General features: G+C 50.3%; 1 protein-coding gene across 2 annotated transcripts; it reads left to right on the plus strand.

Annotated features, from left to right (window-relative positions):
• The first annotated feature begins 810 nt into the window (after positions 1 to 810).
• On the plus strand, positions 811 to 9,516 carry CCDC105 (coiled-coil domain containing 105). Of its 2 annotated transcripts, XM_036415970.2 has the most exons (7): positions 811 to 1,988; positions 3,176 to 3,280; positions 6,592 to 6,790; positions 7,846 to 8,012; positions 8,164 to 8,259; positions 8,365 to 8,478; positions 8,990 to 9,516. In XM_036415970.2, the coding sequence occupies exons 1-7, from the start codon at positions 1,419 to 1,421 to the stop codon at positions 9,332 to 9,334; spliced, it is 1,596 nt and encodes a 531-aa protein (XP_036271863.1). In that variant the 5' UTR covers positions 811 to 1,418; the 3' UTR covers positions 9,335 to 9,516. The 2 variants fall into 2 exon arrangements, with proteins under 2 accessions (XP_036271863.1, XP_045429510.1); XM_045573554.1 differs by lacking the exon at positions 3,176 to 3,280.
• The last annotated feature ends 6,892 nt before the right edge of the window (positions 9,517 to 16,408 follow it).

The following is a 16,408-nucleotide window of genomic DNA, read 5'->3' on the forward strand; positions in this document are numbered from 1 at the left end:
AATCTCTTGGAGACTGAAAGTCCCAGCCCTGCTACGATTCAACAGAAATACCCCATACACCAGGCCACAAACCAAGACAGTGAAATCCTCCAGATGGGAGAATGGAAGCTCTAAATGAAGAAAGAAAAGATGGATGGTTGAGTGTTTGTCCCAAGTAAGCCATCTCCCCGGTTCTTTGTGAAACCCTCTCTGCATCTCCTGGTATTCAAAAAGCTCATTCATCTGTTCATTCAGTGAATAAAAATGAAAAGTAAGCACTTACAGAGTGCTTACTCTAATGTCAGCCACTGGTTAAGCACTTCACTCTTAGGAACTCATTTAACCCATGCCACAATCCACTTATCCTAGTTAACGGGTGAGGACACAAAGGACACAGAGAAGTCAAGTGACTTTCCAAAGGTCACACAGGTGGAAATGTCAGAATCACAATATGAACCCGAGTTGTCTGGCTCTAGGATCTTGACCATGATATGAGGCGCCTAACAAATGCCCAAGTAAAGATGCTACTGCTTTCTAGTATCACATGCGCTCACTCATCTAGGGGAAATGATGAGCAACATAGACTGATGAACAAGAACAGTATCGATCAGACTGTCGGACCTCATAGGGAGGGGAGGGGGGGAGGGGATAAGGGAGAGAGATCAACCAAAGGACTTGTGTGCATGCATATGAGCCTAACCAGTGGTCATAGATAACCGGAGGGTGGGGACATGTGTGAGGAGGGGTTTGGGATGGGAATGGGGGGATGAGGACAAATATGTGATACAAATATGTCTCGGTGGGAAACAGGTTTTCTTCCTCCATGGAAACAGGAAGTTCAGACAGGACTCTATTTCTTTGAATGTTTTTACTGTGATTCTGGTGGTGAGGTCCCCTTTTCTGTTTCTTGCACTAACAATCCGGCGTGACGGGAGAGAGTGAGGCTTAGCTACAGCGCAAGGGAAAGTTCCTTTGAAGATGGCGATGTGTGAGCTGGGTTCTGCAGATTGAGCAAGAGCCAGCCATGGGAAGAACAGGGGAAAAGATATGCCTCGGAGAGGGAACAGAGAGTCCAACGCTTTGCAGGGAGGGAGAGCTGAGCGTGTCCTAAGAAGAGCCGGACAAAGGCCCCTGTTGCTGGCGGGTAAGAAGTAACAGGGAAAGGCGGGTAGAATGAGGTCCTCTTTCTCAAGGAGCTAGGACTCGAAGCCACCTCTACAGAGCTCCAAAGGCTCCATCTGGCGCCTCCCTGTGGCCTTCCCCCTCCCCCGACCCCACCCCTGGAACTCTGTGCGCCCTCCTGTCACCGCGGTCATCATTGTGATGAGGGCTCCGCTCCCCTCGCGCTCCAGGCCAGGAGACAAGGGCGTGTCGCTGAGTGTCCCTCTCCCCGTGGAGGACGCACTTACGCGGCCCAGGCAGGGCACCCAGCAGGGGCCATGCCCGTGCTGATCCCCCAGGTGGAGCAGAGCCAGAACAAGCGCGTCGGGGCCCCGCAATGGCGCGAGGAGGCCCAGGCCAAGATGCTGGAGGCGCATCAGCTGACGGCCCGCTGCGGGCAGGAAGCCGTGACCATGTGGCAGCCCAAGGACAGCGTGTGGGACCCGAACGTGGCGCACCACCTGTGCCGGGCCGCCTACATCTTGCCCTGGCGCTTCCACGTGGAGATGCTCCAAGACGGGAGCACCCTGGAGAAGCCGCCGCCGGGCGAGGGCGTCACGCTGTGGAAGAGCAAGATGAAGCCGCCCGCCTGGCACGCGCGCCTGCCGCTGCCCCTGAACCGCGACGCGCGCGCCCTGCAGACGGTGGACCTGGTGCAGGCGCACGCGCGTGGGTCGCGCCTCACCGCCGCGCGCCTGGGCCGCGCGCAGCAGCAGATCAATGGGCAGCTGCAGCTGCTGCAGCGCCAGCGCGACGCCACCGACCACCGGCTCAGCCAGGTGCGCAAGGGCCTGCTCATCAACCACCAGAGCGTCAAGCTTCGGGGCTACCGGCCCGAGTCTGAGAAGGTGGGAGACCCCACCCCCACCCCTCCACCCAAGCCCAGTCGCCAAGACAGAAGCCTGCCTTAGCTCACCCTGAGAGAAACCCGCCCCGCGGGAGAGCACCCGTCCCAGGCCCCAGTTCCAGGGAGCAAGGGCCCAAGAAGAGGGGACACCCCCAAGATGAGGTGCCTTGGTCCCCAGCCCCAGAGAGAGAGATTTATTTCCCCCCTCCTAACCTCCCCCCCGCCATGAGGATGAGATCCTCAGTCCCCTTAGCCCAGATGGGATGTTTCCCAGTTCCCCAGTGAGGGACAGAAGATGGAAGATGAAGTTCTTCCCAGTGAAGCTCACAACCCCCAACCCAGGCAAGCAATCGCCCACCCAGCCCCCAGGCCCTCGGTGTGAGACCTGCCTGTGGTCATGAGACCCTCAATGCCACGCCCAGCGAAATATGCAGAATTTCCTATTTCATCACCCATAAAAAAAGAATGGGTGATGTCTTGGTCCCAGCTCATGAAACTTGCCTCAAAACGTTTATAAAAACAAACAAGAAAAAAAAAAAAAAAAAAAAAAAACCTCTCCCCAGCCCCAGTGAGTGAGAAACCCTCCCCAGGCCTCATGGGAAAATAAAGGAACAGGTCCTGCCTACAGGTTGAGACCCTCAGCCGCTCAGCGCCCACACCCAAGAGGTAATTCCAGCCAGGGAGAGAGAGCCCCTCCCTAGTCCCGGTCCTATGAAATCTCCCTCCAAAGTGAAACTCTAGACCTAGACCCCAAAGCGGGAACATTCCAGCCTCCCTGGGGAGGAATGAGACCCCACTCACGAGCTTGTATTCCTCGTCCCAGCCCTGAAATTCAGAGAGTAAGATAAAAATTAAAAAAAATTTAAAAAAATTTTTTAAAAAGCAAGTTCTCATCATCCCTATAATGAAATTCCTCACTACTGGCCAGGAAGGTGGGTAATGGGGGGAAGAGGGGAGAATAACACCATTGCCAAGGAAGGGGGCCCCAGCCCTAGAGAAACCTTCATCCTAGCTCACTGGACTCCCACCTGGGAAAGGGAGATACCCAGCCCCACTCTCCAGCCCCCTGAAAGGATAAAGTCGTCTCAGAGAGACCCCCAACCCTATCCCCCCAACCCAGAGAGTTAAGAAGGTTGGCAAACCTCTACCATCCTCCTGCTGGCCAGCAGAACTCTCCTCGCTTTCCAGATCCCTGACAAAGCTGACAGCATGCTTATCTGGGAGAAAGAGGAGTTAAAGAGCATGAAGAGGAAGATGGAAAAAGACATGGAAAAATCAGAGGCTCTGCTCAAGGTCAGGAATCCCTGGGATCCAGTGAAGAGGGCTGGAGGGGGACCCCCGGCTGCCTAAGAAACGAACCGCTGCGATCTTGAGGACCAACAACAACACACCTCTCAACCAACTCACTCCAACTTGGCATTCACTGGATATCTGCTTTGCTCTGAGGGATGGGGTTGGGCCTCAGAATGACGGTGAACATCCTCTTTGTGCCAAGCCCAGTGCATGCATTGCGTCAGCTCCTTTAAGCTCTCCTGGGAAGTAGAAACTGTGGTCTCTTATTGGAGATGGGGAAACTGAGGCTCAGAGAGAGATGGCCCCACCCCAGGCACAGAACTAGCCAGTGGCAGGACTGTGGTTTTAGGTCATGAATCCTTTTCTCCCCAGCTTCAGTGAGGTATAATTAACAATTGTAAATTGTACATATAGCCTGGGTGGCATGGCTCAGTGGTTGAACCAGGAGGTCACGGTTCGATTTCTGGTCAGGGCACATGCCAGGGCTGTGGGCTCGATCCTCAGTGGGGGACATGCAGGAAGCAGCCAATCAATGATTCTCATCATTGATGTTTCTTTATCTACCTCTCCCATCCTCTTTGAAACCAATATATATATATATATATATATATATATATATATATATATATATATATATATATTTAAAATGTACAACCTGAGATATGGTATATGTATACACTTGAAATAATCACCACAATCAAGGTGTACAGAACCTTACATAGTTACTTCACTGTGTGGTGAGAACACTTACCATCCACCCTTTAAGCAAATGTCAATTACAAAATACAGAATTGTTAACTATAGGCACATTGCTATACACTAGCTCTTCAGAATTTACTCATCTTGCATAACTGAACCTTTGTACAGCTTCGCTAGCTGTCCCACCCTCAATCAGGGTGGGAGAGACGATCAGGGTTGGGGCCAGCTGGGGGCAGGACCTGGGCGTCATAGTGACCAGTTATCTGGTTGTTATGACATTATAGTTGCTGGCTTCTTATATATATAGATACTAGAAGCCCGATGCCTGAAATTCTTATATATATATATATATATATATATATATATACACTGAGTGGCCAGATTATTATTATCTCTGAACTCGTAATAATCTGGCCATTCAGTGTATATTCTATATAATAAAAAGCTAATATACAAATGGTCCCTCAACCAGGAGTTCAACCAACAGGCAGACCTAGCCAACCACTCATGTCCCCTCCACTAGCCAAGCTGGCTGGACCCCACCCATGCACAAATTCATGCACCGGGCCTCTAAGAAATATATATATATATATATATGTGTGTGTGTGTGTGTGTGTGTGTGTGTGTGTATTTATATATATATATATATATATATATATATATATATATATATATATATATACACACACACACACACTGAGTGGCCAGATTATTATGTGTTCAGAGATCATAATAATCTGGTAATCTGGACACTCAGTGTATATACTAGAGACCCGATACACAAAATTCATACAAAGGCCTTGGCCCTCACAGCACCAGCTTCTTTGAATTGCCCAGAAGGACATCTGGAAGGTTGTTCAGCTGCCCAGTCTAATTAATATATTATGGTTTTTATTATTATAGATATACTAGAGGCCTGGTGCATGAAATTCATGCACTGGGGGCGGGGGGAGGGTCCCTCAGCCCAGCCTGCACCCTCTTCAATCTGGGACCCCTCAGGGGTTGTCTGACTGCTGATGTCTAAACTGGCAGTAGGACATCCCTCTCACAATTTGGGACTGCTGGCTCCTAACTGCTCACCTGCCTGCCTGCCTGATTGCCCCTAACCACTTCTGTCTGCCAGCCTGATCACTCCTTAACCACTCCCTGCCAGCCTGATTAACACCTAACTGCCTTCCTCTGCCAGCCTGATCTCACCCCAACTGCCCTCCCCTGCTGACCTGATCTCACCTCCAACTGCCCTCCCCTGCAGGCCTGATTGCCCCCAACTACCCTTCCCTGCTGTCCTGATCACCCCTAACTGCCTCTGCCTTCCTTCCTGATCACTCCTAACTGTCCTCCCCTGCCAGCCTGATCTCACCCCAACTGTCCTCCTCTGCCAGCTAATTTGGTTCTGATTGGTCAGTTTCCATGCCAATTAGTGTCAAAAGCTCCGCCTCCTAAGCAGCCATTGGCTCTTCACAGTTTACCCAGATTTGGTTCTAATTGGTCAGTTTCTATTCTAGTAAGCATCAAAAGCTTTGCCTCCTAGGCAGCCATTGCTCCTTTGCACTTCACCCAGATTTGGTTCTGATCGGTCAGTTTCTATGCTAGTCAAAGTCAAAAGCTCTGCCTCCTAAGCAGCTATTGGCTCCTCACAGTTGACCCAGATTTGGTTTTGATTGGTCAGTTTCTATGCCAGTCAGTGTCTCTGGGCCTATCAATGGGGCCTGATCAGAAAGGCAGGGCTAATCAGCAGCCCCTGTGGAGGCCTGGAGAGAAATGGAGGCAGGTCTGCTGGCCAGGCTCAGAGAGAAAGAGTGAGGCAAGTGCTTATCAACAGCTGCCACAGAGGCTACAGATCAGACCCTGCTTCTCTCTTCAGGCCTCTCTCTGGGCCTGATTCACAGCCCCCTCAGCAATCAGTGCTGGGTCACCACACCTGCAGCTGCAGCAGTCAGTGCTGGGTCGCGATGGCAACCCAGCACTGACTGCAGGACTGACTTCTGGTTGGTCGAGGCTCCGGTGGTTGTGGATGTGATGGACCCAGGGTTTTTATATATTAGGATGCTTCATTTTATAATGGTGGAAATAGGATTTGGATGAGGTGAAGGTCCAGATGCAGTAGATCCAGAGAGAGGGACTCTGGGGACTGCAGAGGGCTCCTGATACTCATTAGAGAAGAGAAAGTGGGACTCTGAGGCTAGGGATGAGGTGAATGCAAGTTGAGGAGGAAAGGATGGCACAGGAAGACAGAGATGTGGGCATAGCCAGGGCTCCCTCTCCACTATACAGATAGGGAAGTCGATGGGGAGGGGCTTCCTCAGGGTGCCAGGGCAAAGCCAGACACAGAGCCTAAGCAATGGACACCCAGGACAGGGAAGCTGCCACATGGCCTACCGCTCCTACTCACCCCACTCCCAAGGTCAGGAAGGCTTCTGGACTGAGGGTGAGAGGGTGGGGTGTCTGAACTTCAACTTGAAAATTGCTTCTTTTCAGCCACATTTAGAACGGAAGAGGGTCAGTTCAGAGGCAAAGACACTTTTCAGCAGAAAAATCAGTTCCAGCCACCCCCACCCTCCCAGCATGCTTTCTGCCCTCAGCTCCGCTTCTCTCCCACTCCTCACCCCCAGGCCCTGGCCTCCTGCCGAGACGCCCTGGTCTTCTGCTGCAAGGAGAGACTCCAAGTTGTGGACTTAATGAACAAACCCCTGGACAAGGTTCTGGAGCTGGCAGGCCGCCACTCCTGGGTGGATCTCTCCCGCATCCCCACCCCCCACACTCAGGGTCAGAAAACGCCGCCTATAGACCCCGTGGGCTCGTACACACCAGGTAGGCTCCCTCAGAAAGGAGTCCACTGTGGTGGGTGCTCACCCACTCCCCTCCACTTCTCAGCTGCCCCCTTTCCTCGGCATTGTCCCCCTAGACCACATGTGTCAAACACAAGGCCCGCGGGCCAAATCCGTCCCGCCAGGCCTTGCAATGTGGCCCGCACCGCGCTGTCATCACTGCACTCCGCTGCGTTTCCATCACAATGACAGTTTATGACTGTTCAGTAAACCATTCGGCCCGCGATTTAGGCTGGATTTTAGATTTTGGCCCCTTCTCTGATTGAGTTCGACACCCCTACCCTAGACCAAACAAGAGTGCTGAGAGCCAGGCTCCAGCTCAGCCCCTCTTCTGGAATAGCTCCTCACTCTGCCTACTGCTGCTTCCCACACCCTCTCCTCACTCCACCAGTCCCTCCCCTGGGCCTTCTCCCAGGCCCTCAGGAAAGCTCCCTCCCCCAAGGCCCACCACCACGGTGGCAATAAAGAAAGGGATGCAGCCCTAGCTGGTTTGGCTCAGTGGATAGAGCTTCGGCCTGTGGACCAATGGGTTCCGGATTCAATTCTGGTCAAGGGCACCTACTTTGGTTGCAGGTTCCTACCCCAGCCTTGGACCTGATCAGGGCTCCTGCAGGACCGATGTGTTTCTCTCACATCATGTTTCTCTCTGTCTTTCCCTCTCTCTTCCATTCTTTCTCTTAAAAAAAAAATAAATAAAATAATAAAATAAGATAAAATAAAAAGTCAACCTGACGGGTTTGGCTCAGTGGCTAGAGCGTGGGCCTGTGGACTCAACGGTCCAGGTTCGATTTCAGTCAAGGGCATGTAAGGGGGAGTGCAGGAGGCAGCTGATCAATGTTTCTCTCTCATCGATGTTCCTAGCTCTCTATCCCTCTCCCTTCCTCTCTGTAAAAAAAAAAAAAATTCAATTATATATATATTTAAGTCAATGGAAAAATATATTCAGGTGAGGATTAACCACAAAAAAATAAACAAAAGAGAGGGTCAGGGAGGGGGGGGGGGGTGCTTGGCACCCACGAGGGCCCCACCCTCCCGCAGAGTGCGCAGCGGCACTGAGCCAAGCCAAGCGGCTGCTGATGGAGTCCAAGGACACCTTGCAGGAAATGGCCAAGAACGAGGAGGAAGTGGGGGAGCAACAGCGGAAGATCAGCGACAGCGTGTGCAATTCGCTGGCCGTAAAGATGCGCGAGACTACAGAGCTGAAGGTGGGCGCCCTCGGAGGCGGTGTCCGGGGGCCGGGGCGGGAGAGTACTGAGGCCGAGAAGGGGGCACACGGGGAGAGAGTGGACGAGGAGCCAGCGTGATCCCCCTACGCTCCAACCTCCCCACTCCCCACCCCCCACCCTCCCACCCCAGGAAAAAATGAATATGTCGGTAGGCCTGATGAGGGGGACCATCCACCGGTGCAACAAATTCAACCAGGAGATGTACATCACCCGTGGCCTCATCAAGGTATGGTTGGGGGGGGGGGGCCCGGGAGGGGGCAGGGCCTGCTGGGAGGAGGCGGGGGGGAAGGGTGTGCCCGGGGGCTCACGGCTCGGCACCCCCCTCCGCCAGGGTCCTCTGTCAAAGTGTCACCTGGAGACGCGAGAGAAGCTGGACAGACCGCTGGTCCGCGTGTACCAGAGGCACGTGGGCACCCAGCTCCCGGAGCCCGGGCACCTCACCCTGGTACGCCCCTCTCCCTCATGCCCCTGGGTGAGACTTCTGCCCCGAGGGCACGGGGCCCAGGGAGGAACCTCGCACCCGGCTTGATCAGTCCTTCCACTACCTCCCCAGTGCGTCCCCGCGAGTAAGACCCCTCACCCCCTGGCCCGGCACCCGCCCCACTGGCTCATGGTCCCACTCCTCTCTCAGCGCTGCCCTGAGCAAGCTCCTGGCTCACCTTGCCCAGGTGCTGGTCCTCACCCCAGGCCCCACCCCCGACCCCATCCCTCTCCCTTTCCCCAGGCCCCACCCCGCCCCTGACCCCATCTCTACCCCCCATCCCCCAATCCCAGGCGCACCGTTTCTTCAGCTTGCTCCCTTCCACGCACACCTTTCTGTGGCCCAGAGGAGTCTGCCCGCCTCCTCCCTGCCCTCATCCCCTCCCGCCTCCCTTTTCTGCATCCTCTTGGGCGGTCCCCCAACACGGCCCGTCCTCTCCCCACACCCCACCCCCACACCCCTCCACCCCCGCCAGGGCACTGACAAGCTGCAGCGCCACATCTCGAACGTGGAGAAGAACCTGGAGGACCTGCGCTCCACGCACCGGAACCTCACCCGCAGCCTCGACTGCAAGAGGATCGGGCACGAGGTGGACTACAACGTGGTGCGCCTGCGCCTCCGCCAGCGGCACCCGCACGTCAACTACCAGCAGGCGCAGAGCCTGGTCAACGACTGGAACCCGCGCACGCCGCTCAAGGCCGGGAGCCGCCCGCAAACACAGCCGCCAAAGCCTGGGACCCGCCTGCAAACATTGCCGCCAAAGCCTGGGACCCACCCACAAATACTGCCGCCAAAAGCGGACAGCAAGGCTGCCAAGTAGCAGGCGCACCCTCTAACACCCCCCCCCCCCACACACACACACACACACACACACCCTACCCCCAGGCAGGTTCCCCTGGGAAACTCTCAGCCTGGTGACCCTCCCTCCCCCTTGAGTCACCCTCCATCCCTCCGAGCGCCCTCTAGCAGAATTATAATTAAAAAGAACAATAATTGCATTTATTAGATATCTCCTGTATAGCCATCATTTACCCTACAGCACTTTGGGGGCAGTGTATCCTGGAAGTCAACTGGATGGATGTGGATACCACCAGGGTTCCGTGGTTTCAAACCTGGCTTTCCAAGCTGTGTGGCCTGGGGTGTCCCCACCGGTAAGTAGGAAGAATTGCAGCACCCACCTCAAAGGCTTATAAGGATAAGATGCGTTGACATGCAGAAGGCCTGTAGAACGGCGACTGCATAGTCACTACCCTCAGTGTGCTGAGTCGTTATCATCCTCATTGTCCAGTTGAGGGAACAGGCACAGAGGTGGAGCAGCTTCCCGGAAGCCCTCTCTGGTGGAGACTTACTCTCCAAGACCCCAAGCAGCTCACGTGGAAAGTTGGGGTTGAGTTCCACTGCCCTTTGCTCCCTTTACCAAGAGGGGTTGGGGGGGGGGGGGGGGGGAGACAGGGGGAGCTCCTTCCCATAGCTTGCTTGCTTGCTTGCTTTCTCCCCCTCTGCCCCTACAAAGTTTCAGGTTCTGAGCCCGGCACTGGGAGTGCAACAGTGAGCAAGATTGCCTTGGCCCCAGATCTCAGAGAGCTAACAAACAGACCAATTGCAGTCAACATCATCTTTCTGGATGCAGCTATAGCATGGCTCTTATAGGAAGCCCACCAGCTGCAACCACTCACCCATCAGCTTGTCCTCTCTGTTCTCCTAGCCCACATGTGTCAAACACAAGGCCCGCGGGCCACATTGCAAGGCCTGGCGGGACGGATCCCGCCAGGCCTTGCAATGTGGCCCGCATCGCGCTGTCATCACTGCACTCCGCTGCGTTTCCATCACAATGACAGTTATGACTGTTCAGTAAACCATTCGGCCCGCGATTTAGGCTGGATTTTAGATTTTGGCCCCTTCTCTGATTGAGTTCGACACCCCTATCCTAGCCTGTTGACACCCTCCCATCACACTGCTGTCACAATCATCTGCTCTCCGTGTGGAGGTCTCAGGGTGTGGCATACATCAAGCCACAAATATTTCCTAGAGACTGTTCTCTAGAGACTGTGTTCAGTGCTGAGGATACACTGAGGACCAACAGAGGCATGGTCCCTCTCTCGTGGAATTGACCGTGTGTAAGCGAAGAATGGCCCTCACAAATATTATCTTTTAGGCAGAGCCAACCAGTCTCATGGACACAACTTAGCCCCACCAATATTTTACAGAGAAGGCAATGAAGTTCAGGAAGGCGAACTCACTTGCCCAAGGTAACAGAGCCAGAGAGGAAGTAGGGCTAAACCTGGGTCTGCACTCTCCCTTGCTCTACACTGCAAGCATCGGCCATGGGCTCACCATGACCTTCATTGATCTCCTTAACAACCAAGGGAAGATGATGGCAATTATGCCCATTGGACAGGAAATACACAGAAAATAAGTAGCTTCCTTCCCAGGATCACAGAGATGAGGAGTAGGGCTGAGGGGTTCAAATGAACCATCTCTGACTCAGAACCATTAGGCATCACAGCCATTTTCCTTAAGAGGGACTTCAGCCTGAGGGTCATCAGGGGCTCCTGAGGGTCAAGAATGTTCTTCCTGCCCCGACTGGTTTGGCTCAGTGAATAGAGCTTCTTCCGCCTGCAGACTGAAAGGTCCCAGGTTCAATTCTGGTTAAGGGCACATGCCCAGGTTGCAGGCTGATCCCCAGTAGGGGGCATACGGGAGGCAGCCAATCAAAGATTCTATCTCATCATCACTGATGTTTCTATCTCTCCCTCTGAAATTAATAAAAATGTATTTTTTTAAATTGTCTTCATCTCTAAACCAATCAGGATACCTACCAACAGGAAGCAGATATATGTCAACTATAATAATTTTTTTTAAACCAAGCTTCATTTGTGAGGTCTACTTAGTGCCATGTTTTTCATATTTTTTGTTTTTCTGTTGGTAATTTTGCTCTTTTAAAAGTTTCCTAATATTGTTTCTGAAGTGCTCTATAGAAAAAATCTTAGAAAACATTCCTTAGGCAAAAAGACAGTGACGTGCCTCAAGAGAAAATGGTGTGTTAGACAAGCTTCCTTTGGCCATGAGTTATTCTGTTGACCTTAAGTTATTAATATTAGTGACTCACAATAATATATGTTTGAACAATGTGTATTAACTAAGGCATCTTTAAACAGAAACACTAAACAAAGTTATGGCCCTAGCTGGTTTGTCTCAGTGGATAGAGTGTCAGCCTGCAGACTGAAGGGTCCCAGGTTCCATTCAGGTCAAGGGCATGTGCCTGGATTATAGGCTCGGTCCCCAGTGGGGGGCATGCAGGAGGCAGCTGATCAATGAGTCTCTCTCATCATTGATATTTCTATCTCTCCCTCCCTCTCTCTTCCTCTCTGAAATCAATTTTTAAAATATATAAAGGATATATCTTTAAAAAAAAAATGTGTTGAGCAGTTGACAAAAATGTTATGACCAGAGGCTCAAAAGAACCTATCCTTTAAAAGTATTTCCGCTGGGAGCAATGGTTGCTTATTTGGGTTAACTTTATAGAATATAACGACAGTGAATGATGAGAACTGCCTTTATTTGCAAAGGAGTGTAGGCAGGATGTAGGGACAGTTCCAAGCTGCTAATTATTGTGTGGAGCTGCCTTCCCTTTGGTAAGTCGGAAAGGACAAGGTAGTCAGAGGCAGGCAGCCTGGCAATACCCCCCTCCCTCTCTTACTGTTCACAGCCAGAGAGAACGGAGCCCATGGGTGCAGTCCATGCATCCTTCCAGGGCCCAGAGCTGCCGCCTCCACCCTACTGAGCCTCTTGCAGGTCCTCTCTGGGGCGGGCTTGTCCCTTTGCCTGAATCTCTGTCCATCCATTCTTCCCAGGAGCCTCACTTGGGGATGCAAATGCTCCCCTCTAGACAATGCCTTACCTCTGACTCAACCGGCCCATTTGTCACCTCAGTCACCCAGTGTTCCCCCACAGCATTTGCACAACCCCCTTTGTTGCCTCAGAGCTGAGATTTCAGCTGCTGCCCCACGCCGAGTTGTGGGCACCCAGGGAGCTCTCAATGGCACCATCACCCCTGTGGGAAAGATGAAGAAATAGGCTCCACGCAATGGAAAGGTTTCAAAAGCCACCTAGCAAGTGGGGTCAAGTCAGGACTTTAAAAAGGGAGGGGGTGCCCCCACCTGGAGATATGCCACGGCCCCAAAAAAATGGTCCAGGTCCCATCCTCCTGAGAATACCTCCTGGGCCAGTGGTCAGCAAATCTCGGCTCGAGAGAGCCGCATGCGGCTCTTTGGCCCCTTGAATGAGGCTCTTCTACAAATTACCACGTGCGGGTGCACATGTACAGTATTGAACCTTCATGGCCCAGGCACAGAAGTCGGTTTTCGGCCTGGGCGAGTCTATTTTGAAGAAGTGGTGTTAGAACACTCAAGAGGCCAAAGAGCCACATGTGCCTGGTGAGCCACTGTTTGCCGACCACTGTCCTGGACCACCTTCCAGAACTACAGAATCTGAATCCCAGTGGGCAGAGCTGAGGGCTGTGCATTTCTAATGAGCGTCCCAGGGACGTCTGATGCATGCCAATGTTCGAAATGCATTTCCTGGGGAGAATACCTGGACAGCAGTAAGAGTGTCAATGATAAAAAGAAAGAAAGAAAAAAGAAATGCATGTCCTCCCTGCTGCCAACTTCCCCAGGCCGATTTCTTCACCAGCCACAGGAGACACTAATGGAGGGACTGGCACAAATGTTTCCATTTTAATTTCTTTCTTTTTTTATTATTCTTTTTTCTTAATATGTTTTTATTGATTTTAGAGAGAGAGAAAGGGAGAGGGAAAGAGAGATAGAAATATCAATGATGAGAGAGAGAAACATCATCAATCGGCTGCTTCCTGCACTGGGATTAAGCAGCACCCGGGTATGTGCCCTGACTGGGAATCCAACCAGTGGCCTCTTGGTTCGTGGGTCGACACTCAACCGCTGAGCCACACCAGCCAGGCCATTTTAATTTCTTTTAAAGTCAGAAGAAACATGAACATATAACATGGAACTGTAATTTATTTATATAAGATACAATAGTTTGCCATACAATATAGTTGTATAATTATATATATTAATAATTGTATAATAATCTGAATTTTAAAATTCTATTTATCTTTATACCAAAGCCATTTTTATCAACATATTTAATTGTGGTAAAATACCCATAACAAAAATTACCATTTTAAGCATTTTTTTATTGATTTTACAGAGAGAGAGATGAAGGGAAAGGGAGAGAAACAATGATTAACTGTGTCCTGCATGCCCCCTACTGGGGATTAAATCTGCAACCCGGGCATGTGCCCTGAACTGGAATCGAACCAGAGACCTCTTGGTGCATGGGTCAATGCTTAACCAACTGAGCCACACCAGCTAGGGCTTAAGCATCTTTAAGTGGCAGTAGTACATACACATTGTTGTGCAGCATCACCACCATCTATCTTCAGAACTCTTCATCTTGCAAAACTGAAACTCTGTTCCTATTAAAAGCTAACTCCCCATCTTCCTACCCAACCCCTAGCAATGACCATTCTACTTCCTTATTTAATTTTCCATTTTAGAAATGCAGCCCTAACCAGTTTAGCTCAATGGCTAGAACATCGGCCTGCAGACTCAAGGGTCTCAGGTTCAGTTCTGGTCAGGGTCGTGTGTATCTTGGTTGCAGGCACATCCCAGTAGGAGGAAGCTACTGGGGATTGATGTTTCTCTTTCATCAATGTTTCTAACTCTCCCACTCCCTTCCTCTCTGTAAAAAAAAATAAATAAATAAATAAAATAAAATAAAAAAATTAAAAAAAATCAATAATATATTTTAATGCAAAGAAATAAAATTGAAACACATTCATAGAGAACAGACTGGTGATGCCAGAGGAGAAGGTTTAGAGGACTGGGTGGAAAAGGTAAGGGATTGAGAACTACAAATTAGTAGTTACAAAATAGTCAACAGGTATAAAGACAGTCATTAGTATTACAATAACCCAGCCTGTGTGGCTCAAGTAGTTGATCGTCCATCAAGTCAGGGCACGAGCCTGGTTTTGGGCTTAATCCCCAGGAGGAGGCGTGCAAGAAGCAACAATCAATGATTCTCTGTCATCATTGATGTTTCTACCTCTCTCTCCCTCTTCCTTCCTCTCTTTGAAATCAATAAAAAATATATATATATTTTAAAATAATACAATAATAATAACATTCTGTTAACTATGTATGGTGTCAGCTGGGAACTGGAAATATCAGGGGGAACACTTTGCAAAGCATATTATTATCTAAGCTGTATACCTTAAATCAATAGAAAGCAATTTTTAAAGTAAACTGTAATTAAAAAAAATTTTTTTAAAGAAATACAAAGATTCCTTAGTAATCCTCTATTTCACTGTCACTTAGCTGGCTTCCTTATTGTCTTTTCAGTTTTCCTGGAAAATAAGAGACTGGCAGAGGAGGCAGTACAGCATCACCAGGGAAAGAAGTAGGCCTGGGCTTGCTTGACCATTCCTAGCTGTGTTACCTTAAGCAACTTGCTTAACCTCTTTGAGCCTGTTTTCTACTGGCCAAACACCTAAACCTATACAACTGTGGGTACAGCAGTGTCTCTCTCACCAGATTGCTGTCAGGATTCATTGAGACAATGCTGCAGGTCATTTACCTCAGTGCCTGATAGAGAAGGATGTCTCCATACACAGTAAAACACATGCTCAATGTTTTTTATTGAGGTGAAATTCAGGTGACATAAAATTAAATACAGCAACATGATAGGAGTGGTTACTTCAGAGCAACAGTTTTTCTATTTAAGGCGACACTCACAGTCCCATCATAAATGCTTCTACCTAAAACTCTAGGACCTCTGGGTGATGAGAAGTTCCCTTCAGCAGGTCAAATGGCAGTCTCTCAGTCAGGAAACCAAACAATAAGTCATCTGCCCCATACAAATCAAATAAAGCATTGGGAATCAAGCAGGCGATTTAAAACCCCTATGATGAAATTGCCCTAGCTGGTTTGACTCAGTGGATAGAGTGTTGGTCTGAGGACTGAAGGGTCCCAGATTTTATTCCAGTCAAGGGCACATACCTTGGTTGCAGTCTCAAACCCCGGCCCTGGTTGGGGCCCATGTGAAAGGCAAACAATCAATGTGTCTCTCTCTCACATTGATGATTCTCTCTTCTTCTTCTTCTTCTTCTTCTTCTTCTTCTTCTTCTTCTTCTTCTTCTTCTTCTTCTTCTTCTTCTTCTCCTCCTCCTCCTCCTCCTCCCCCTCCTCCTCCTCCTCCTCCTCCCCCTCCTCCTTCTCCCCCTCCTCCTTCTCCCCCTCCTCCTTCTCCCCCTCCTCCTTCTCCCTTCCACTCTCTCTAGAAATCAGTGGGAAAATACCCTCTGAAGAGGATTGGCCAAGAAAATAAAACAAAATAAAAGTAAGACAAGAAGAGCTAATACTGAGCATTCCCTGGTCATTAGCAAGTGGCAAATTTTTCAGGCAGACTATTAAAGAATTTCTTCTCTGGGAATAGAGTGTGCTTCTCTTTGTAAATAAATAAATAAATAAATAAATAAATAAATAAATAAATAAATAAATATTATTGATTTCCAAGCAGTTGGGAGAGGGAGAGGAAGAGGGAGAGGGAGAGGGAGAGGGAGAGGGAGAGGGAGAGGGAGAGAGAGAGAGAGAGAGAGAGAGAGAGAGAGAGAGGCATCAACCATGACAGAGAATCATTGATTGGCTGTCTCCTACATACCCCCTACTGGGGATCAAACCAGAAACCGGGCACGTGCCCTCACCAAGAATTGAACCATTACCTCCTGGTTTATAGGTTGATGCTCAACTGCCGGAAGCCAGTTCCAGCATGTCATAATTGCAAGAGTTTCATCAAAAGGTTGATGGAACTTGGG

Source organism: Pipistrellus kuhlii, unplaced genomic scaffold (assembly GCF_014108245.1).
Source record: "Pipistrellus kuhlii isolate mPipKuh1 unplaced genomic scaffold, mPipKuh1.p scaffold_m20_p_52, whole genome shotgun sequence".
Lineage (NCBI taxonomy): Eukaryota > Metazoa > Chordata > Mammalia > Chiroptera > Vespertilionidae > Pipistrellus > Pipistrellus kuhlii.